This window comes from Vigna umbellata, chromosome 1 (genome assembly GCF_029865625.1).
Source record: "Vigna umbellata cultivar VRB3 chromosome 1, Vumbellata_1.0, whole genome shotgun sequence".
NCBI classification, from domain to species: domain Eukaryota; kingdom Viridiplantae; phylum Streptophyta; class Magnoliopsida; order Fabales; family Fabaceae; genus Vigna; species Vigna umbellata.
The window spans coordinates 14,654,326-14,678,314 of NC_142165.1; the positions used below are offsets into that span (position 1 = coordinate 14,654,326).

Sequence of the window (23,989 nt, forward strand, 5' to 3'; positions counted from 1 at the left end):
AATATACTTTTGTATTATTAGCTGTTTTAACACAAAAATATTTAAATTAATTAAAAACACATAATAGAGTATACTTAAATGGTTTTTAATCAATATCGTTATAACACTAATTAACCAGATTTTTTTTTAAAAAAAAATAAGTAGTTTTTTTAAGATGAAAGCGGTAATCCGTTTTCATTACTAAAGTAGGATTAAAAATGCGAATAAAAAATCATAGATTGAAAAAGTAAATTAATAAATTAAATTTAGCATGCATTTGATTTATAATAAGAAAACTATTATAATCCATAATCAGGGGGCTGTAACGTTACGCAGAGCTCAAAGCGAAAGCAGGAGGAGCGCGGGCGAGCACGACGAGCGCGCGAACCAGGCGAACGGAACGTAACCAGCGAACGGCGAGCGCGAACCAGGCGAACGGCGAGCCCGAAAGTCAGCCAACGAAGCGCGACGGCGCCCTAAACTCAAAACGACTAGCTCTTCGATTACACCGAACTCGAAAACCGAGTTTGCCGCGAGTTTGATAACCTTGGTTGTAACTCTTGCTTGATTACTGTTTCAAAGTGCAATCGCGTGATGTAAGTGAACACTTGCTACTAATTCATATTCTATCTTAAGTAATATATTGAAATCAACACTGAACACTTGCTACTAATTCATATTCTATCTTAAGTAATATATTGAAATCAACATTGGTTCTCAAATGCTCGCGGCATTACGATTGTTTGTACAGGTCGAGGATTTGTGTGAAGAATCTTCTTAAACATGTTGCGGAGGATGAACTACGGGAATTCTTTTCTGAGAAAGGAATAATCACTGACGTCAAGCTCATGCGTACCAAGTAATATACTACGTACTTTCTCTCCTCGAATCGCTCTATCCTTATTAAAATTTTATTAAAATTGAAATTGCAACTATTCTATTTGGTTTTGACTTGTTTTTTAATTCAGAGATGGTAAGGGTAGGCAATTCGCGTTTATAGGGTATCGAACAGAAAAGGAAGCTCATCAAGCCATTCGATATTTCAATAATTCTTTCCTTCGCACATCTAAAATTACATGTGAGGTCTGTTATATGTGCTAATTTTTTCTTATATGTTTTACTATGTTGTTTTTTTGTTCAAATTTGTGTTGTCTAAACTGGAAGCCATGAAAGGGGTTTTACAATTAACCAAGCAGGTAGCTCGAAAACTTGGGGATGAAAATCTTCCTCGTCCATGGAGTCGCCATTCGAAGAAGAAAGACGACAAAGGGACTGTGCCGGATGTGGGGAAACCTGCTAGAGCTAAGGGCTGGAAAGAAAATTTGAAGAATGGTGTGGATGTTGATGACCCACAGCTTCAGGATTTTCTTCAGGTCATGCAGCCTCGGGTTAACTCTAAGATGTGGGCAAATGATACTTCCGGTTTGACCAGTGTTGGCAACAACAGAGCAGTCTCAAATAAGGATAATGAAGGTGCATCAGTTTCAACTGATGACAGTGGCTCATTGGAAGATGGATTTCTGGATATTTCCGAACCCAGTGGCAAGTCACATGAGCTTGACCGTGATGAGGTCATTTCAGATATGGATTATTTCAAGAGTAGGGTGACAAAAGAGTGGTCTGATTCTGAAAGTGGTCATGAAGATAATCACGGCAATGATGATAATGATGCCTCACTAATGACAATGATGACAACGATGATAATAGTAGTGTTAATGAAGATGGAAAAAGAAGTCATCCAATAAATCATGCTCGAGAGGTAGACGTAGAGGGCAAAGAAGATACTAGTAGAGAGAAGGTTACCCATGAGAAAACAAATTAACACTGTAATGTAACTTTTTTTGTTTTACTTATATTAACTGATTGGTTGGGACTGAAAAGTAACCCCAAGAGGCCACACACAATCACTATTATACTTTTTTCTCTTGAATGGATTAGTAATCTTGGTTAAAGCAGCCTCTCTCCCTTTTCCAATATAAAAGAAAATCTACAAATGCTAACAATAGGTGTTTCAAAACCTTTACAGTCTTGATTAATTGATGGTTATTTAATTGTTTGATATACAATTCAATGTAGGGATGCTCCACTATACTTGGAGTGGGCTCCTTCCAATATTCTTAGCGAAAGTTCAACATCAAAAAATGATGACATGAATGGTGCAATTGGTGAAAATGATGCCAAGAGGCAGATATTGGAGCAAAACGTGGAAAGAATAACAGATTTTGATATTGATCCAGACAGAGTAGAGGTCTGACCTATTAAATCCTTTTCTTTTGATATTCTTTTCGTTTAATTGTGTTCTATTTTTTGATCTGATGTATTAGTCTTTTGGGGGATAAGAAAATGAAAGATAATGTCAGTATAAACATAAGCAGAGATGTTTTAGGTCTTTTTATATGGTAGTGACAACAAAACAGGATAAAAATGAGACCATTCAACATTTACTACCCTTGAAAGTCCAATACGGGAGAAAATTATTTGATACTAGAAAAATACTTAAGTCATGCGGTCATACAATCAAGGCTATAATTATTCGAAAAAGAACAGATATTGGAAATAAGAATATATAGCGCCCCTTAATTTTGCAAATGAAGATTTTTCTTTCCTTTTTTTCTATTTATTGTGACATAAGTATTTATCCCATAAGCATTTGTAACTTTTCTTGAAGGTCCCTACATTTAAATGTTTTTTGGCCCATATCTATTCTTTCGAGGTTCTTCATATCTATGTAAATAAGAACAGTTTTGAAAATTTCATTTTCTGAGATGATTATAATATTGAAGGGTATGGGTTCCCTGAAAGGAGAGGTATGTTCTTGCCTCATATATGTTCCAGGATTCTGCTTGATAACATACACAGTCTCTGGCTTGTCCAGTCTCTACCCTCTCCACGTGTCATATGATTGAAATTATCCTTTAGCTGTCTAGTCAGTATGATACTGAGCATTTTATATTCAAAAAGATAATGCTGCCATGCCTTGTAAAATAGTGAGAAATGAGAATTTGATTTCCGAGTCCTTGCTAATAATGATATTAGTCATTGTCTATTTTTTAATTATGCTGCTACTTTTTAGAAGTATTCTATATGCTTGAAACTAGTTGCTTATAACTAATCCATCATGCTTGTTCTTCATCACTAACTATTGACTAATCTGTCATGCTTTAGGCTCGGTCCCTATTTGTCAAGAACATAAATTTCAAGACAACAGATGAAAATCTGAGGAAACATTTTAGTGAACTCATGAAAGACGGAAGAATTTTGAGTGTGAAGGTACTTTTTAATTGCTAACACTGTATGTGTTAGGAACCTTTGTAAGAATCCTATCTATCTCCCTTACACTCACACCTCAGTACTCTAACAGAAAGCAATTGAAAAAGAAATGATTTGTATTCACATCCAAGAATCAAGAATACAATTGGGAAACCAGGAGCTTAACCTCCCTCACCAAGTCTAAACTGGTCTGTAACTCAAGAGTAAAAAACTGTCCAACTGAAAACAATAACAGAGGTCCTTTTATAGAGACCTTTTTCCCGCCCCACTTAACTGTTTACAGTTAAGTACTCTGCCTCACCTTTCGCTTCTCATAAACCCTCCAATTCCTAACATTACTCCCCCTTGAGAAGCAACCTTGTCCCTAAGGTTGAACTCTGGAAACTGTTCTTGCATCACCATTCGATCTTCCCAAGTTGCACTTTCCACCCCACCGTCTTGCCATTCAATCAGCACTTGCTCTCGCTGGTCTCCTTCTTGTTGCTGAACCCGTTTATCTAGCACCTTGGATGGCCAGCATGACGGTCCACTCATTTGTAAGTCTGCTGGTAACTCCTTCTCCACTCGATTGGTCCCAATGGCCAACTTTAGCTGGGACACATGGAAGACCAGATGGATTCTCGCATTCTCAGGTAGGAGCAGTCTAAACGCTACCTCTCCTATTTTCTGAATTACTTTGAAGGGCCCGTAATACCTGGCAGATAATTTTGGATGTAGTCTTACTGGCATCGTCGTTTGTCTATGTGGCCTAATTTTTAAATATACCCAATCATCCACCCTTATAGTCACTTGCCTCCTTTTTCGATTAGCCTGCTTGATCATCAGATCCTGAGCTCGTGTCAAGTGGAATCGAAGCTGTTGCAGCGCCTCATCACGCGTCTGAAGTTCCTGTGCTACCGCTTCCACCTCTTCCCTTCCCTTTCGTGACAAAGCGTCCGCTACTTTATTGGTGGTTCCCGTTCGGTACACAATCTCGAAATTGTAGCCAAGGAGTTTAGCGATCCAATGTTGTTGAGCTTGAGTGGTTATCCTTTGTTCCAACAAAAACTTCAAACTCTTTTGGTCCGTGTGCACGACGAACCTCTGACCCAGCAAATACGGCCGCCAGTGCTGGATTGCCATCACCACCGCCATGAGCTCCTTCTCGTAAATCGACTTCCCCAGCGTCCCCTCCGACAACGCCTTGCTGAAGTATGCTATGGGTCTCTTTTTCTGCGTCAGCACCACTCCGATTCCCACCCCTGAGGCGTCGCACTCTACGTGGAAAGGTTGCGTAAAGTCCGGTAACGCTAGCACCGGTGCTGTCGTCACCGCTTCCTTTAGTCTTCCCATCGCCTCCCTGGCCGCCTCTGTCCATATGAAATTTCCCTTCTTCAGCATCTCCGTTAACGGCCTCGCATGTATGGACGTACGTTGACAGGGTCGGCCTAGCACTGGTGCGGTATGGACGTACGTTGACAGGGTCGGCCCCATCTTTTAAAATGATCTGATGTCGCTCGTCCCTGTCAGGAGGCAGTCCGCGGGGTTCTTTAAATACCCCCTCATACTGCTTCAATACGCTCGTCATTTCCTCCTTCTGTTCCACCGTTAGCCCCTCTTCCTCTCTATCCTCCTCTCGTCCCGCTCGTCTACCTTCCAAGCTCCAAACTAAAGCCCATGTCTCGGCCTCATTTATTTTCAACAATTTTTCGGGTTCAATCACCACCCTTCTCTCCAACGTCGGATCCCCTTTTATGACGATCTTCTTCCCCGCTTGTCGGAACGACATGGTGGATTTCCCCCAATCCAGCGTGATCTCCCCCAATTTGGCCAACCACTCAACTCCGAGGATCATGTCTACTCCTCCCAACTCAAACAAATAGAACTTTTCTTCAATCTCAACTCCCCCCATGTCGACCACCACCCTCGGACAACATCCTCGGGTCTTCTTCTTATGACCGTCCCCTAAGCTTACGTGATATGGAAGAGTGTCTTCCATTCCGAGCTTCAGTTCCTCCACCAATTTCTTACTGACGAAGTTGTGGCTTGCGCCGCTGTCCACCAATATTAGCACGTCTTTTCCTCCCACTTTCCCCTGCAACTTCAATGTTTTAGGTTGCGTCAACCCACCGGCCGAGAACGCCGATAACTCCATGCAGGGGGGCTCCAACTCTACCTCTTCCCCTTCAACATCCTCTTCTTCGTCTTCGGCCAGTATCACCACCCGTAAACTCTTCTCCGGGCACTGGTGCCCTGGGCTAAATGGCCCCCCACATCGGAAACACATTCCTTCTTCTCTGCGTTTCAGAAACTCCGGGTAAGGCAGGTTTCTTGAACTTCTTCCACGGCTATCACTTCCTCCGTGCATTCCCCCTCTCACCAGACCGCCTCCCGTAGCACTGTCACGTCTGACGGCCCCGACGCTCTCGGTCGGGGTCGTTCGCATCGACTGGCTCCTCGGCGGATCGGTTCTTACCACCCCCGCTCCTCCTCCTGTCGTTCGTCCCCATGATGGGGGATTCTTGGATGTCGTCCACCCCATCAGACCTAGCCCGCGTAGAGCCTCTTCGACGTCCCGCGCTAGTTTGATTGCCATCATCAAGTTTCGTGGGTCGTGGGGTCTCACCTGGCATCGCAATTCCTCCCGTAAGCCCGCCAGGAAGTATCCCAACAACTGGTCGTCCGAAAACCCTTTCGTCTGTCCAGCCAGAGCTTCAAATTCCTTCACATATTCCTCCACAGTGGTATCGACTCTCGAATCTTATCAACAACGCTTCTTTGAGCCCTTCCCATGTTCGGTCGTCGCCTTTTCCTTCCAAAATTTAAACCAATAACCGGCGCTTCCCTCCATACCCAGTTCGATCTTCTCCGCCTCCACCACCTTCTATATCTCAGAATTTTTCGGCTCTATTAATCCAATTCAAAGGATCGGCTCCTTCAAACGCTGGTAACTCCACCCGTCGCCTCCAATTTGGTTGGTTCTCTGATCGTTCCCCTTCTCTTTCTCCTTCGGCTTCATCGCGCCGGCCACCCCCATTATCATTGACTGAACCATGGCTCCCGTCAGAGCTCTCCCCGTTTGGCTTGCTTCGCACACCCATCAACCATAACAGTTCTTGGATGTCTTTACGCATCGCTATCGAGTCTTGCCGGTTTGCCGCTGACTCCGCCTTCAACCCGTCTACTGCCATCTCCAGGTGTTCCATTCGTCCTTCAACTACGTTCATTTTTCCTTCAATTCTGTTCTCCAGAGCATGTAACTTCCCTTCCATCGCGTTCTCTCTCCGATTTGGATCCGGCAGGTCGGACCACTTTGTTAGGAACCTTTGTAAGAATCCTATCTATCTCCCTTACTCTCACACCTCAGTACTCTAACAGAAAGCAATTGAAAAAGAAATGATTTGTATTCACATCCAAGAATCATGAATACAATTGGGAAACCAGGAGCTTAACCTCCCTCACCAAGTCTAAACTGGTCTGTAACTCAAGAGTAAAAAACTGTCCAACTGAAAACAATAACAGAAGTCCTTTTATAGAGACCTTTTTCCCGCCCCACTTAACTGTTTACAGTTAAGTACTCTGCCTCACCTTTCGTCTCTCTTAAACCCTCCAATTCCTAACAGTATGACTCAGCTGTACTTCGAAATTTTGTTTTGTAGCGTTTCATATTTAGTTTTTGTTGCTTTCACGTGTAGGTGAAGAAACATTTGAAAAATGGGAAAATTGTTTCTATATGGGGTTTGGATTCATTGAGTTTGACTCCCCTGAAACTGCTACAAATGTTTGCAGAGATTTGCAGGTATTTACATGTTATTTGCATTTTCAGATCCTAATTCTGCTTCTCATTTTTTAAATTCTATTCTTGTTTTTTGGATCTAGGGGACAGTTTTGGACAGCCATGCTCTTATTTTACAACCTTGTCATGTCAAGAATGATGCACAGAAGCAAAAGACAATTGAGAAGGATAAGGGTTCTCAACAAAATTGCTCGTAAGAAATGTTGCTTTTGAGGCAACAGAGAAGGATCTAAGACGATTGTTTAGCCCCTTTGGCCAGGTGATTAATTGTTGTTGAAATAATTAATTTGAGATAGGGATGATACTCAGATCCAAACCCAGTGGATACTCTTAATTGAGACACAAGTAACAGAACCTGATATCGTAGCTATTGTTTATAGGAGTTCTTATGTGACTATTTTACCTTAATTTTGAATTCTGTTTTTGCTCAATTTTAGCTTATATCTAAGAGAGATATTGTAACATCCCAAAATATAGTAATTACCATAATTTAGAATTAATTACAATTAACAGTAAATAAGCAGTCTTTACATTAATAAAGCAGAGTTCAAAAGCCGAACGACTTGGATAATAAAAATAGCGTACGCTTAAACAGAAATGGAGATCATTAGGACGAACGGCTTTACAAAATACATAGCCGAACGTTCAAATTACTCTAACATTTAAACGAGCGCTCTAAGGCTCGGTCTTTACTTCCACTTGCACCAGATTTGCTTCTTCTAAATTTTCTTCTTCCAGCATTTCTTCCAGGGATGCACCACCATCTGCTCACATCCACAACGGATGATCATTGCATTTGACAAGACGGAGATACGTATACAAGACAACACAAGGAAATGCAAGGGTAAGCTTATAATATTTAATTCATACGTTCATCATACACATTCAACGTATCAATGCACACGTATAACATACACTTTAACATATTGGAATATAGAAATTTTTATAAATATAAAAGACGACCGTCCGGACTGTATGAACCGTGTAGCTACAGGCGTCCTTGCACCCGAGTGATGTAGTAACTGGGATACCCTCAACAGCTGCCACTCGAGGTTAATCCTTCGCCCCTGCTAAGTGAGGGATACGAAAGACCTCCTGCCATTCCCACACATGACTACTCTCTTCTACGTGAAGATGAGCATCACGGAATATCAGGATGGACCAAGCCAGCATTAGCTAACCATAGTCATACTTTACCAATTCAATCTTTCAATATATATATATGAGACGTTCCTCCCTGGAACGCTCGTCCAAAATCCAACATCATAAATTCAGTTCTCATAGTGTTCACACTTTAACTTATCATAATTCATCATCTTTCACATCATTAGGTTCAGGAGTCAAAAATGACGAACGTTCAGTCCAATGAAGGGTGAGGACGAACGTCCAAATGAATTTACTGGATAATCAGTAAAAATATATAACGAACGTACTTTCTGTTTGACCAATTAAATGAACTGACTCAATTTTGAAGTGTACTGGTACTTAGAAAAATATTTGGGATAAAAACTTGCACCAGATTTAATGCACAATGGAGGATCAAGAACACTTAGAATTATTTTTGAAGAGACTTGCATATGAAAACCACTGCCAGGAATGGAACGAACGTAAAGAAAATTGAATATTTAATACTTTGGACGAACGCTGTTTTATCAAATGAGTATTCAATTAGAACGAACGATTGGTCTGAGACATTGCGCAATTTAGAACGAACGCTCGTTATAAGACCGAGCGCTATTTTAGGACGAACGCTCGACATAAGGCCGAACGCTATCAAAGACGAACGCTCGACATAAGGTCGAACGCTATCAAAGACGAACGCTCGACATAAGGTCGAACGCTATCAAAGACGAACGCTCGACATAAGGTCGAACGCTATCAAAGACGAACGCTCGACATAAGGTCGAACGCTATCAAAGACGAACGCTCGACATAAGGCCGAACGCTATTACGAACGAACGTTCGACATAAGGCCGAACGTTCTCATTTCAGCATTGTTTAATTTAAGGCGTACGACAACTCTACGTTGAGCCGAACACTCAAACATAGTAACTCAATAAGGACGCTCGTTCTCACACCGAATTCTTCCCAAATGAAAGAATTCAATTCTAAGCCTTTGCAGGGAAACCGAACGGTATAAGACCGTACGGTGACGAGCGTTAATTATCATAGGGACTTTCTCAGATACAGATTTTCAACCTTAACAGGATTCCAGATTTTTTTTTTTTTCCAACTTATCTTAACTCAATATTTCTCATGTAATTCATACTTTGTAATTTTAAATCAACACAATTCCAGACTTTATACAATTCACATTCATACGTATCAAATATACTCATACATCACAGCCAACACATATTCCATGCATCCAGTTCAATCAACGTTCATTCATACATGCTAAAATCAACATATTGATCATACATACAGTTCATATCATACGTTCATGATTCATACAAGTATAAATTAAATTTATAAGCTCCCCTTACCTGGATAGCAGTGTACGCCCTAAAATATGATTTCCACACGTTCAACTACAGTTCTTCTATACGCAACAGCCCCTTAAGTTCCTTCTACTCAATCTAACCACTTGATCTAAACACCCACAACCAGAATTTATTCAGATACAGTACATGCATAAACCGATAGCATGGTTTCGCATGAAACCCTAATGGACAGCTACTAAAGAGAGGAACTTACCAGTTGGATTCCAGTTCTGTTCGGTCCAAAAGGAAGACCACAGCTGGATGAATGTTCCTACGGTGCTGAAAACGGGTTTGGAGAAGTAACGTAAGATTAACAGTAGAGAGAAGTTGGAAGTTTTAGAGAGAAGATGGAGAAAATGGAGGTTTGGGTTCAGAGGAAGACGAAGAGTGCGTGGTGCAGGTGAGAGGGTTTTCTGAAAATCCAGTTTTGTGAAATTCACGTTCGTTTGAGCGAACGTACCCCAAGCTGACACGTGCCCACTAAATTCTGAACTGGAAGCTTCTTCTGCAACACGTGGCGTGTGTGCAGGGGAAGCCATGTGCGTTTTCAGAGAATGATGGGCGTGGTTTCAGTGAATGTCAGAGAGTTTATCAGATTTGAAAATGGGTTTTAAAATGAGATAAGAATGGATTGAGGGGTGTATTAATGGTGATGTGACAGGTAATTACAGAGAAATTTTCAGGGTCTCACATTCTCCCTAACTACAAAAATTTTCGTCCTCGAAAATTTAAAACTTACCCGTGAATAGGTGGGGATACAAGTCTCTCATCGCACTCTCTACTTCCCAAGTTGAGTCACCAGTCTTAGCGTCCCACACTATCTTTACTAAACGAACGTCCTTCCCTTTGTGTAATTTTGTGCGAACGTTCTCAACACGAACTGGTTGCAACTCCAGCGTTCGATCCGGTTGTAGGTGAATGTCTTCCAGTTCTAAGACATGAGAGGGGTTGGCTATATACTTTCTGAGTTGAGACACATGGAAGACCGGATGTAGATTTGATAGTTGAGGTGGCAATGCTAATTCGTAAGCTACTGGTCCAATTTTCCTCAAAATCTGGTACGGTCCTATGAACTTTGGCGACAGCTTCTTTGGACGAACGACTCTGCCTACTCCAGTAATTGGGTTGAGTCTCAAGAATACGTGATCCCCTGCAGCAAACTCCAATGGCCTCCTTCTTCTATCCGCATAAGATTTTTGCCTACTCAGGGACGTCTTCAATCTCTCCTGGATCAACTTCACTTTGTCAGTCGTTTGCTGGATGAGCTCAGGTCCAGTTAGCACGTTCTCTCCTTCCTGGAACCAGCAAAGTGGCGTTCGGCATTTCCTTCCATAGAGAGCTTCAAACGGCGCCATACCAATGCTAGCTTGAAAACTGTTGTTATACGTGAACTCCACTAGCGGCAGTATTTCATCCCAGGCGCCCAAGTGATCTAGGACGCACGTCCTCAGTAAATCTTCCAGCGTCTGGATGGTACGTTCGGACTGACCGTCCGTTTGAGGATGATACGCTGAACTCATCTGCAGTTTGCTTCCCAACTCGCCTTGTAACGATTGCCAAAACCGAGATGTGAATCTCGGGTCTCGGTCAGAAATTATGCTTGAAGGCACTCCATGAAGACGAACGATCTCCTTGATGTACAACTTAGCCAAATTTGTCATTGACATCTTCAAGTTTACTGCTAGGAAGTGGGCGCTCTTTGTTAATCTGTCCACGATTACCCAGATTGAATCATGATTTCGAACCGTACGTGGTAGATGGGTCACGAAATCCATAGAAATGCTGTCCCACTTCCACTCTGGAATTTCCAATGGTTGAAGCAAGCCGCCTGGTCGTTGGTGTTCAGCCTTTGCACGTTGACAGGTCAAGCAAGATGCCACAAAACGAGCGACATCACTCTTCATTCCAGGCCACCAGAACGAGCGTCTAAGATCTTGGTACATCTTAGTCATACCGGGGTGTATGTTGAGACGACTATGATGTCCTTCCTCCAAGATAATCCTCTTCAGCTCGCCATCATTGGGAATGCACGTCCGTCCCATGTAACGCAACATGCCGTCCGTTCCAGCGTTGAAATGCTTGGCTTGATCCGTACCGAGCGCGCTTAAAATCTTCATCAATTCTTCATCCTCTCGTTGTTTCATCCGGATTCGGTCGAACACATCACTTGATATCCTCAAGGTGCAGCATTTAATACTCTTCGGCTCCAACTCGAACTGCAACCTTAGGTCTCGAAAACTTTCCACTAAACTTAGCTCTTTAACCATCATCAACGATACATGTGCTGCCTTCCTGCTTAGAGCGTCCGCCACTACATTGGCCTTTCCTGGGTGATAAAGCAACTCAAATTCATAGTCTTTTAAGAACTCCAACCAACGTCTTTGCCTCATATTCAACTCCTTTTGATCAAATAAATATTTGAGGCTCTTGTGATCACTAAAGACTTGGAAGACGGATCCATACAAGTAATGTCTCCAAATCTTCAATGCAAAGACGACCGCTGCCAATTCCAGGTCGTGCGTTGGATAGTTGCGTTCATGAATCTTCAACTGACGAGACGCGTATGCTACCGCTCGTCTCTCTTGCATAAGCACACAGCCCAACCCTTGATGGGACGCGTCACAGTACACTTCAAAAGGTTTGGTCGTGTCTGGAATTATCAAAACTGGGGCGCTCGTCAGTTTTTCCTTCAGCTCTTGGAAACGCTCCTCACATAGATCAGTCCAGGCGAACGGCTGATCCTTTCTAGTCAATTGGGTAAGTGGAGCCACTATCTTGGCGAATCCCTCTATGAAGCGTCTGTAGTAGCCAGCAAGCCCAACGAAACTTCTCACTTCAGTGACCGAACGCGGGCTCTTCCAATCCAACACTGCTCTCACCTTAGAAGGATCCACTGAAATACCTTCAGCCGAGACCACATGGCCCAAAAACTGTACCTCATTCATCCAAAATTCACACTTGGACAGTTTTGCATACAACTCCTTTTCTCTCAACACGCTCAGCACTGCCCTCAAGTGTTCTGCATGCTCGGCTTGTGTCTTAGAGTAGATGAGAATATCATCTATGAAAACGACCACAAACTTATCCAAGTAAGGTCTGAAGATGCGGTTCATATAATCCATGAACACTGCAGGAGCGTTCGTCACTCCAAATGGCATCACTACATACTCGTAGTGTCCATAACGAGACCTAAATGCTGTTTTCTGGATGTCGTCCTCTTTCACCCTAATCTGATGATATCCCGAACGCAAGTCTATCTTTGAAAATACCGTTGCCCCATACAGTTGATCCAACAAATCATCAATCCTTGGCAACGGGTACTTGTTTTTGATGGTCAGCTTGTTCAATTGTCTGTAATCTATGCACAACCGAGAGCTGCCATCCTTCTTTTTCACCAAGAGCACAGGCGCTCCCCATGGTGAAACGCTCGGTCTAATAAACTGCTTCTCCATCAACTCTTCGATCTGCTTTTTAAGTTCAACCAACTCTGCAGGCGCCATCCGGTATGGTTGAACTGAGATAGGTGCGGCTGTCGTCACCAAATCAATGGGGAACTCAACTTCCCGAACAGGAGGTAACCCAGGTATTTCCTCTGGAAAAACGTCCTGAAACTCCTCCAAAATGGACGTTCGTTCTTTACTGCCAATAACGAACGTTCGTTCTTTTCTGCCAATAACGGACGTTCGTTCTTGCCTCAACTTTCCCAGCTCTTGGTCTTCATGCGTCATGATGAGGAAACAAGCAGCGCCCTCCATAATATCTTCTTTCAACTGGCCGAGCGTCACACCCAAATCCTCTTCGTTTTCTTCAGGAAAAATTAACTCCTTAGCTCCACAATCTATGAGAATGCGATTGGTATTCAGCCAATCCATTCCCAAAATTACCTCTAAATCTTTGAGAGGCAAACAGATGAGATTCACTTTGTATCTACGCCCTTCTACCTCAATAGGACATCTAACGCACATGGTAGACGTCCTAACCTCACTAGCTGCTGGTGTTGACACCACCAGGTCAAACTGCATCTCACTCGCTGCTAACCCCAGTTTTTCAACGCACGCCTTCGAGATGAAGGAGTGTGTTGCCCCCGAGTCATACAACACACAGCAAGATATTCCATGAAGTAAGCAGGTACCAGTGACGAGCGTACCTGAGCTCGCTGCCTCCGCTCCAGTGATCGCATACACTCGACCCACTGCTTGAGCTCGTCCCCCTCTCGGCTGATTCCTTCCAGCATTTGGTGGTCTCATTACTGCTCGACCTCCAGAGTTGCACTCGTTCGCCACATGCCCATTCCTTCCGCAACGAGTGCAATGTCTTCCACCCACCAATTGAGGGCATGACGAACGGTAATGCGGCCCTCCACACTGAAAACAAGTAATACCACCTTGCTGCCCATACTGTCCGGCAGGAACCAATGCTTGCGATCCGCTTGCGTTCGTGAGTTGATTTGGACGAGCGTAAGGAAATCTCCTCTGACTGGTATTATTCCTTGCTACGATTGGTCCCCTTACACCCTGATGTTGCTTCTTGTGCTTTTCCGCCTCGGCCATGTTCTTCTCCAACACCTTGGCCCTCTCCACCATGGCAGAAAACGTTCGTATGCACAAGCTTGAAATCATAACCTTCAAATCACTTCTCAAGCCGTTCTCAAACTTCCGGCACTGCCACTCTTCATTTGTGGCCATTGTGTTAAAACGAACCAAGTGTTTGAACTTGTTCGTATATTCAGAAATAGACATCCCTCCTTGAACCAATTGAAGAAACTCTACTTCCTTTGCAAACCGAACGCTATCTGGAAAGTATTCTTCATAAAATTTATTCCTAAACACTTCCCAAGTGATGGGAGTTTGGGCGTCCGTCAAGAGAGCTTTTGCGCTCGTCCACCAGTGGCTAGCTTCACCAGTTAATAAATATTCTGTAAAAGCCAAACGGTTGTCGTCTGGGCACCTTTTGGCATCATAAATCCTCTCCATGTCCCTTAGCCATTGATCCGCTGCATCCGGAAGTCCCTTTCCATTGAACTTGGCAGGATGATGTTGTAGAAAACTTTCCAAACTCCATTCTGTAGTGGGCTGGGTGGCATTGGAAGAGGACGCTCCTGGCGTGCCTCTGGTAGCAGTAAGAATGTCCATCAATTGCCTCTGCGTGGCTTCCGAACTGGCGCGAGCGGCCTCCATAATCTGCATGGCGTTCTGATTTTGCTGCATCAGAGTGGCGTTCTGTTCCATCAGAGTATTATTCTGTTGTTGCAACCTATCTATCACGGATTCCAACAGCCTAGCGTTGTTGGACGCGTCAGTATCATTTGGCGGTGGGGGAGGAGGAAGTCTAGGCGCCATAGGTTCTCTGGTTCATCAGAAAACGAGCGTTAGAATTGCTCAAGAGTTAAAAAAAAACAATAACTCACTAAACATATAATAAGCACACAGCAAAAACACAGTGCACCCATATCCTACAGTGTCCTTTTTATAGAACAAAACTGCTCTGATACCACTAATGTAACATCCCAAAATATAGTAATTACCATAATTTAGAATTAATTACAATTAACAGTAAATAAGCAGTCTTTACATTAATAAAGCAGAGTTCAAAAGCCGAACGACTTGGATAATAAAAATAGCGTACGCTTAAACAGAAATGGAGATCATTAGGACGAACGGCTTTACAAAATACATAGCCGAACGTTCAAATTACTCTAACATTTAAACGAGCGCTCTAAGGCTCGGTCTTTACTTCCACTTGCACCAGATTTGCTTCTTCTAAATTTTCTTCTTCCAGCATTTCTTCCAGGGATGCACCACCATCTGCTCACATCCACAACGGATGATCATTGCATTTGACAAGACGGAGATACGTATACAAGACAACACAAGGAAATGCAAGGGTAAGCTTATAATATTTAATTCATACGTTCATCATACACATTCAACGTATCAATGCACACGTATAACATACACTTTAACATATTGGAATATAGAAATTTTTATAAATATAAAAGACGACCGTCCGGACTGTATGAACCGTGTAGCTACAGGCGTCCTTGCACCCGAGTGATGTAGTAACTGGGATACCCTCAACAGCTGCCACTCGAGGTTAATCCTTCGCCCCTGCTAAGTGAGGGATACGAAAGACCTCCTGCCATTCCCACACATGACTACTCTCTTCTACGTGAAGATGAGCATCACGGAATATCAGGATGGACCAAGCCAGCATTAGCTAACCATAGTCATACTTTACCAATTCAATCTTTCAATATATATATATGAGACGTTCCTCCCTGGAACGCTCGTCCAAAATCCAACATCATAAATTCAGTTCTCATAGTGTTCACACTTTAACTTATCATAATTCATCATCTTTCACATCATTAGGTTCAGGAGTCAAAAATGACGAACGTTCAGTCCAATGAAGGGTGAGGACGAACGTCCAAATGAATTTACTGGATAATCAGTAAAAATATATAACGAACGTACTTTCTGTTTGACCAATTAAATGAACTGACTCAATTTTGAAGTGTACTGGTACTTAGAAAAATATTTGGGATAAAAACTTGCACCAGATTTAATGCACAATGGAGGATCAAGAACACTTAGAATTATTTTTGAAGAGACTTGCATATGAAAACCACTGCCAGGAATGGAACGAACGTAAAGAAAATTGAATATTTAATACTTTGGACGAACGCTGTTTTATCAAATGAGTATTCAATTAGAACGAACGATTGGTCTGAGACATTGCGCAATTTAGAACGAACGCTCGTTATAAGACCGAGCGCTATTTTAGGACGAACGCTCGACATAAGGCCGAACGCTATCAAAGACGAACGCTCGACATAAGGTCGAACGCTATCAAAGACGAACGCTCGACATAAGGTCGAACGCTATCAAAGACGAACGCTCGACATAAGGTCGAACGCTATCAAAGACGAACGCTCGACATAAGGTCGAACGCTATCAAAGACGAACGCTCGACATAAGGCCGAACGCTATTACGAACGAACGTTCGACATAAGGCCGAACGTTCTCATTTCAGCATTGTTTAATTTAAGGCGTACGACAACTCTACGTTGAGCCGAACACTCAAACATAGTAACTCAATAAGGACGCTCGTTCTCACACCGAATTCTTCCCAAATGAAAGAATTCAATTCTAAGCCTTTGCAGGGAAACCGAACGGTATAAGACCGTACGGTGACGAGCGTTAATTATCATAGGGACTTTCTCAGATACAGATTTTCAACCTTAACAGGATTCCAGATTTTTTTTTTTTTCCAACTTATCTTAACTCAATATTTCTCATGTAATTCATACTTTGTAATTTTAAATCAACACAATTCCAGACTTTATACAATTCACATTCATACGTATCAAATATACTCATACATCACAGCCAACACATATTCCATGCATCCAGTTCAATCAACGTTCATTCATACATGCTAAAATCAACATATTGATCATACATACAGTTCATATCATACGTTCATGATTCATACAAGTATAAATTAAATTTATAAGCTCCCCTTACCTGGATAGCAGTGTACGCCCTAAAATATGATTTCCACACGTTCAACTACAGTTCTTCTATACGCAACAGCCCCTTAAGTTCCTTCTACTCAATCTAACCACTTGATCTAAACACCCACAACCAGAATTTATTCAGATACAGTACATGCATAAACCGATAGCATGGTTTCGCATGAAACCCTAATGGACAGCTACTAAAGAGAGGAACTTACCAGTTGGATTCCAGTTCTGTTCGGTCCAAAAGGAAGACCACAGCTGGATGAATGTTCCTACGGTGCTGAAAACGGGTTTGGAGAAGTAACGTAAGATTAACAGTAGAGAGAAGTTGGAAGTTTTAGAGAGAAGATGGAGAAAATGGAGGTTTGGGTTCAGAGGAAGACGAAGAGTGCGTGGTGCAGGTGAGAGGGTTTTCTGAAAATCCAGTTTTGTGAAATTCACGTTCGTTTGAGCGAACGTACCCCAAGCTGACACGTGCCCACTAAATTCTGAACTGGAAGCTTCTTCTGCAACACGTGGCGTGTGTGCAGGGGAAGCCATGTGCGTTTTCAGAGAATGATGGGCGTGGTTTCAGTGAATGTCAGAGAGTTTATCAGATTTGAAAATGGGTTTTAAAATGAGATAAGAATGGATTGAGGGGTGTATTAATGGTGATGTGACAGGTAATTACAGAGAAATTTTCAGGGTCTCACAGATATCCAGTGCATGAGCTTCACATGGATTTTGTTTAATTATGTGTATTTAGTTTAGCCAGAACATGTAGATTCAGTTTTCCAGTGTATTTTATTTCTTTCTTTTCACTCATGTTCAATTGCTCTAAACTGTTCAGATTAAAAGCTTAAGGTTGCCAATGAAGTTTGGAAGCCATAGAGGCTTTGCTTTTGTAGAGTATGTTACTCAGCAGGAGGCACAAAATGCTCTCAAAGCACTTTCAAGCACCCATCTCTATGGGAGACATCTGGTAAGTCAAACAAAATCTTGCATTTGATAACTTTAGTGAATCCCCTTGTGTTCTTCCAAGTACTTTAGAACTAATAGCCACTATTTTCAGGTGATAGAGAGAGCGAAAGAAGGTGAGAGTTTGGAAGAACTGCGAGCACGAACAGCTTCTCAATTTAGTGACAACCACAATGGATTTCAAGCTATTAAATTATCCAAGAAAAGAAAGGACGTTGACATCTTAGATGAAGGGAAGATGAAGTTTGGAAGATTTGATGACTAAACAGTTTTTGTGCATATGTCCTGAAAATTTTGGGATCACAATTTTGTCATAAGTTCTAAGATATCGCATACCATCTCAAGTGTTAAACAGCTTCTAACATTAGTTTTGTATTCTGTATCCATAATTCAATCTCCTATAAAATTTTGTTCTCTTATTTACACTAAACTGTATACCAATATATATAACGCTTCTTACATGCATTCAAAATAGCTACTAATAATTTATCCTCTCACCTTTGTTTTCTTTTTTTACTTTTTTATTTTTGTTAAACTCATATACCTATAGGGATATTAGTTTATGACCTACTAAAGTTAGAAATGTGGGAAGATTCTATTCTCAACACACTTAATGTAAATACTATGGCCTAATGACCATGACAACATTAATTTAAAAATAATAAAGTTACTATTAAGATCGTATTTACATATTTATTAAAGTTTAAATAAATATAAACACTGAAAATGTTTCAAAAATACCAAATTCATTATGAGTTTCTAAAGTCACTAAAAATTTATTTAACCCATTTCAAAACGTGCATACGCGCAATTCATTATATTCCTGAAAATATTATACAACATAATATAATTATTTTTTTCAATTAACAAGCACTATAATTTAGTATTCTGGATTATCATTATGGAGTATGTTATATTTTAGAATATTTTTTTTAAAGTTGGTTTTATTACGTCATTAAATACTCTTTTAAAATTTATAAATATAAAATTGATGTTAGAAGTAATCATTCAGTAAACATTTAAACCTAAATTGTTAAACATGGAACTGAAACATTTTCTGTAGGTGTCATGCAAACTGTATTGAACGAACCAGTGCAGAGATTTGAAATAAAGAACAACGCACGGACCCTTTTGACCTTGGCATTGACTTCGACCCTTAATCCCAAAACACACAATATATTTATAATTGTTTTGTTCTTCCTTTTCTCTTATCAGGTAACAGGTTGAATTTAGGTAATGAAATAAAGGAAAGATGATTGAAATTGAAGCTGTAAAGTAGAAGAAGAAGAAGGAAATACATATATATGAGGTATATTTGTGAACAGAAGAGAGAAATGGAGTGAATCAAACATTATGAGTATTTTCTGGCTTGACAGGAGAAGCGCCTGGGGGTGGAGCTGGCATTCCATAAACTTGTGGGTTGCTCTGCATCTCTCTCCTTCCTCTTGCTTTTCCAAAAAAGAAACATCCAAATCCAAGAAGGAAGCAGAAGATTATGAAAGGGAGAGAGATCACAACCACCATACCCATCTTCGATCTTCTTCTTCTTCTTCTTCTTCTTCTTCTTCTTCTTCTTCTTAATTACTTGCTTTTCTTTTCTGAATTCAGTGTGGATGAGTTGAGTAGGGAAAGAATAAGAGGGAGCATTTATTCATAGCAGGTGGGTCTGGTATCGGATTCTGCTCTGTTATGTGATGAAGGGATTAACGTTCAATTTTTCAACGGATACTTTTCTGCCCCCACAACACTAGCTGTCTCTCTTCAACTTCACTTTGTTTTTTCCGTTAACTTTAAGTTAGCTTTCACTCCAACTCGCATCTAAAACCTTTTATTATTACTACTACTACCATTATTATTTTTATTACTATTGTTTATTAGACATTTTTAATTATTTTTGTAAAGAAATTATTAAAGTTAAAACAAAAACAAATAGGTCATTCAGTGAAGATGCTATTGTATAGACTGGGTCGTCTTGTTTAATTTTCTTCGTTATTTTAAGAGTTTTAATATATATATATATATATATATATATATATATATATATATATATATATATATATATATACACTTCCTTTATTGTTTTATACAACTAAACATTTAGCCGTTTACCTTAACTTTTTTTATGATGTTTTTCCCAAAAAACACGTGAAAATGTATTTATTCTTACTTTCTCTCTTCTCTCCCGGTTTCTGATCCTTTTTTCTTTCTTATTTCCTAACATTTCTGTCGTTACATTGATGAATAAGTATTTTATAGTAGAATACTGCGTACTCAATCAATATAGGTACAGCATAAAAATATTTTTATACTAAAAAATAATACACTTTTTAAAGGATAATTTTACCCTCAAATATAAATTGTCAAATGACTCACCTAGTGCCAAAAAAGTCATTTCGCCTAACTAAATATGGACAAAAGAGAGAAGGGCAGCTTCAGATTTATAAAATTTAAATTTAAGATTTTAATCATCATTTTTATGGCAAGTAACTTGTCATTCCAATTTTACAATTTAATATACACATACATTTTCAAATAAATTATGTTTAGAATTTTGTTTTTACTCGAAAAAAATTGTATGCAAGTGCATTGTATGAAGACGAAAACGAAAAACTGCAAAAACGTCGCATGGGGAGAAAGAGCAATGTTGTATGATGACGACTTCAAATAAATGTAACAGAAAAACACTGATAAATTAAAGGTAGAACCATAAAGACATAAATTAGAAACAAAGAATGAACTGAATTAACCAAAATTATTTATATTGTTCACCAATGGCTATAACTCAAAAGCCAATCAATCCTTTTCTTAACAGAACAGACTGACCAAAAAATAGTCATGGACAAAAATAAAAACCTTGCATGTTTCCCAATTAATGTCATACATGTAGCTCAGTCGCAGGTTGCTAACCACAAAAGAAAACACAGTAGACTTGGATTACATCGGAGGCTTCCCAGAACCAAGCAGTTGACCAATTAGATTATTCACCTGCCCAAAATAAATCTGCTTAGACAATAGACAATCACTATTTGCAGTTTCCCGTTACATCTTAAGCAAAAACCATTTTGAAGTCAGAAATTCTGTCACCCACATACAATTTATATGGCTTCCCTTGCATGAAATTATCAAGACTATTCTCAAAATCTAAACAAGAATTTTCAAAGAGAGCAAGCATCTAACCAAGTACTGTCTGAAACCCCACTAAGATTTCATCATAAAACATCCATCTAAGAAAACTATCTTATAGGATAATATTATGTTTGGCGAGAAAATAAAAAAATGACAGACAACTCAAAAAGTGTCAGTGATAGATCCGAAAGTAAAGTTAAGCAAAATCTTACCTGCCAGTATTTAGAAACACAGCGGTCAATGCAACTATTTTCACCCATATTTAGCTCAGACTCCTTGTACCTGAGAAGAAAAGGTGTTAAACAGATATTATAATGACATTCACAATGGCCATCATCAAAATAATGCAGCAGCGGATACCTGAGAAATAAGAAACTAATTTACAAATTGACTGGACTTGACTGGATAGCATTTAAAGAGCATCAAACATGACAGTTTCTCAAGCAGTTAATAAAATTAGAGAAGAGTTTCCCCCACCTTTCGTCAACACACTTTTTGAAACAGGTCTGGGTCATCCTGAATGGTAAAAGTAACAAAGCATTAGCCAAATGAATTATTATGCCACCAATGAATCTTCTCAAACAAAAAGCTGCTATATTCTACATTATACTTGCTAACAGCAGCAAAACTATCAAGGCAGGCAAGAACAGAGAAACCTACTTGTTGAATAATTCGACCCTATATTCCATCTCCTTTTCAGCCATTCCAAATATCTGTTCCATTATCACATGAATGATTGAAACACATCCAAAAATAAGAAATACTAAATAATCAAATAACACCGAAAAGGCCCAAAGTTGAAGTTGAAATTAGTTTGAAATTATCAGATAACAACATCAATCACCAGATTAATTTTTCCAAATTTGGAGAAATAGAAAGGAATACCTACCTGTTCTTTTTCAAAGGCAGAAGGTGAGCTATTGGCAGCCATTGTAGTCTGAAATAAGATAACAGACTATTAGAATTGGATTGGTGTTGAAGGCTTAAGACGAAGGGCATCATCGTGTAGATTTCGTTATTTCTAATTGCAACCGTTTACAACCAAACAAATGTCCACTATTGATTCCTTATCAAATTTATGTATCATCTTCACCTAGAATAGTCATATTATATTTCGCACAAGTCATGTTAATAAGAACACAGGCGATCCTTGTACACTGAGATTTGACTAATTCGAGAATTAAAAGCATGTGAACTGGATCAACCAGATGCCGAGAGAAACTTATGTCTACAATTTGGGATGAAAAGTTTGCAGAGTAAACCAAAAAAAAAATGAACACTGAACAACAAAAACATGTAGAATTTCTTGAAACCCTCCCAACATATCACTAAGAACTAAATGATTGAGAAGCAAACAAAATCATGGTCATGATTTTTAGCTAGAGTCATTCAGCACTTCATCTAACAACTTTTCTTTTCAAGTCAGTATACACCATGCTTCTCACTTGAGCACAAAACACTACCTACGAAATCCAAAATTTTCCATGTTTGTAATCAATTTAATCTTCCTTGTTGTTCATATCTAGCATAACGACCAGTGTCAAGTATAAATACAAATCTCCAACCAGCCAAATCATCCATCCTCTCCTCCCTACGACTCAAAAACGACATCTCAAAAAGATTAAAAGTGGAATTATCTGAACAAAGGGTTATTTCAATCTTCCATGGTGTAGTCTATAAGTGAAACTTAGTCCAATAGAAACAATGTGAATGGAATAGGTTTTCAAAAAGGTCATTGACTAAAGCTCATGCCAGTACCAATATTTGTTCAACAAATATTTCAGTGGCTAAAATCCCCAACTCACTTCAAATTAACTTAGGGAAATCATACAACTGTGCGATCATAGACACACTACTTTTAAACTAAAATCCTCGAAATCATAACAAGTTTTAAGTAAATGCAGAAGCAAACACTGAACAAGAAAGAGAGAGGTGATTAACTAACAATGAAATCAGAAAAATAACACTGAGTAAGAGAGATTCTGATATAATGAACACATTTCAAAACTAAAACTCACAACAAATAGAACGATTCGGTCTTCAATCCCAAATCTTCTAACTTTATAGGAAAATTTCGAGAAATTTGAGTTGAGAAACAAGGAAAAGAGGCTAAAAATAAAATAAAAAGAGCATGAAAAGTGTGCGTGAGAGAGAAACGTACTGATTAAGGAAGAAACGCGGCTAGGGTAGGGTTTGATCTTTGTAAAGGAGACGGGTCGTCGTATCACAGTTTGAACTAAATTACCCAAATAACAATCATACTCTAATATTGTAAATTGAGAAATAATACTTGTACACTGTAAAACAAATTAATCTTTCAAAATTTAAATTCTTTTACAAATTATATTTTCTATTTACAATTTCTCATTTAAATATCCATTCTTTATGCTCAAAGTCGTAGAAGTAAAGGTCGGCAAATACATTTTTCTATATTTATTATAATTTCCTGTAGCTATTTATTATAATTTTATATGAATGCATATTTATTCGATAAAAATATTTAATTTTCCTTTCCTTATGTTTGGTTATGTGGTGATAAATAGAAGAGCACGTATTTTTATGTGAAAACAGATATTTGTATCATATTTCACTCCACAATAATAGTTCTTTTCGGTGAATCCCATGAAAAATATTCCGCCCTTTCCTATTTTTCTTCCAAATAAAATTATAAATATAATATTTTATTATATTTCTCCTTGATGTCAATTATAGAAGATTAATTTTTCTTTCTTGCTCGAATAGGTGCTCCTTTATAAAAAAAATTATATTTCAACGAACTAGGTGAAAATACATTATTAGCATTTTTTACATATAACATAAGAGGTTGGAGTCATTTGTCACATTAAGTTACGTTTAAAAATCAAATTAAATTCTAGG

The 23,989-nt window shown here is 39.6% G+C and overlaps 2 protein-coding genes, 1 long non-coding RNA gene and 1 pseudogene across 5 annotated transcripts; 1 reads left to right on the forward strand and 3 right to left on the reverse strand.

Annotated features, from left to right (window-relative positions):
- The first annotated feature begins 284 nt into the window (after positions 1–284).
- On the forward strand, positions 285–18,405 carry LOC124822831 (multiple RNA-binding domain-containing protein 1-like; annotated as a pseudogene). The gene is made up of 10 exons (XR_015786981.1): positions 285–575; positions 731–838; positions 948–1,062; positions 1,176–1,798; positions 2,048–2,227; positions 3,145–3,249; positions 6,924–7,027; positions 7,108–7,283; positions 17,859–17,990; positions 18,081–18,405. The product of XR_015786981.1 is annotated as a multiple RNA-binding domain-containing protein 1-like (transcript).
- Positions 14,524–17,840, reverse strand: LOC148204753 (uncharacterized). The gene is made up of 3 exons (XR_015781622.1): positions 17,245–17,840; positions 17,034–17,139; positions 14,524–15,311 (listed from the first exon to the last, which is right to left on the reverse strand). It is a non-coding gene; the product is annotated as an uncharacterized LOC148204753 (long non-coding RNA).
- Positions 18,406–19,262: 857 nt separating the features above from the next.
- Positions 19,263–19,663, reverse strand: LOC124821928 (uncharacterized). The gene has a single exon (XM_047293868.2). The coding sequence runs from the start codon at positions 19,514–19,516 to the stop codon at positions 19,331–19,333; it is 186 nt and encodes a 61-aa protein (XP_047149824.1). The 5' UTR covers positions 19,517–19,663; the 3' UTR covers positions 19,263–19,330.
- A 1,042-nt stretch (positions 19,664–20,705) lies between these two features.
- LOC148204754 (mitochondrial import inner membrane translocase subunit TIM10-like) lies at positions 20,706–23,398 on the reverse strand. 2 transcript variants are annotated; one of them, XM_088096834.1, is made up of 6 exons: positions 23,274–23,398; positions 22,002–22,049; positions 21,773–21,825; positions 21,590–21,628; positions 21,325–21,394; positions 20,706–20,971 (listed from the first exon to the last, which is right to left on the reverse strand). In XM_088096834.1, the coding sequence occupies exons 2-6, from the start codon at positions 22,041–22,043 to the stop codon at positions 20,921–20,923; spliced, it is 255 nt and encodes an 84-aa protein (XP_087952960.1). In that variant the 5' UTR covers positions 22,044–22,049; positions 23,274–23,398; the 3' UTR covers positions 20,706–20,920. The 2 variants fall into 2 exon arrangements, with proteins under 2 accessions (XP_087952960.1, XP_087952970.1); XM_088096844.1 differs by lacking the exon at positions 23,274–23,398 and adding an exon at positions 23,131–23,267.
- Positions 23,399–23,989: the final 591 nt, after the last annotated feature.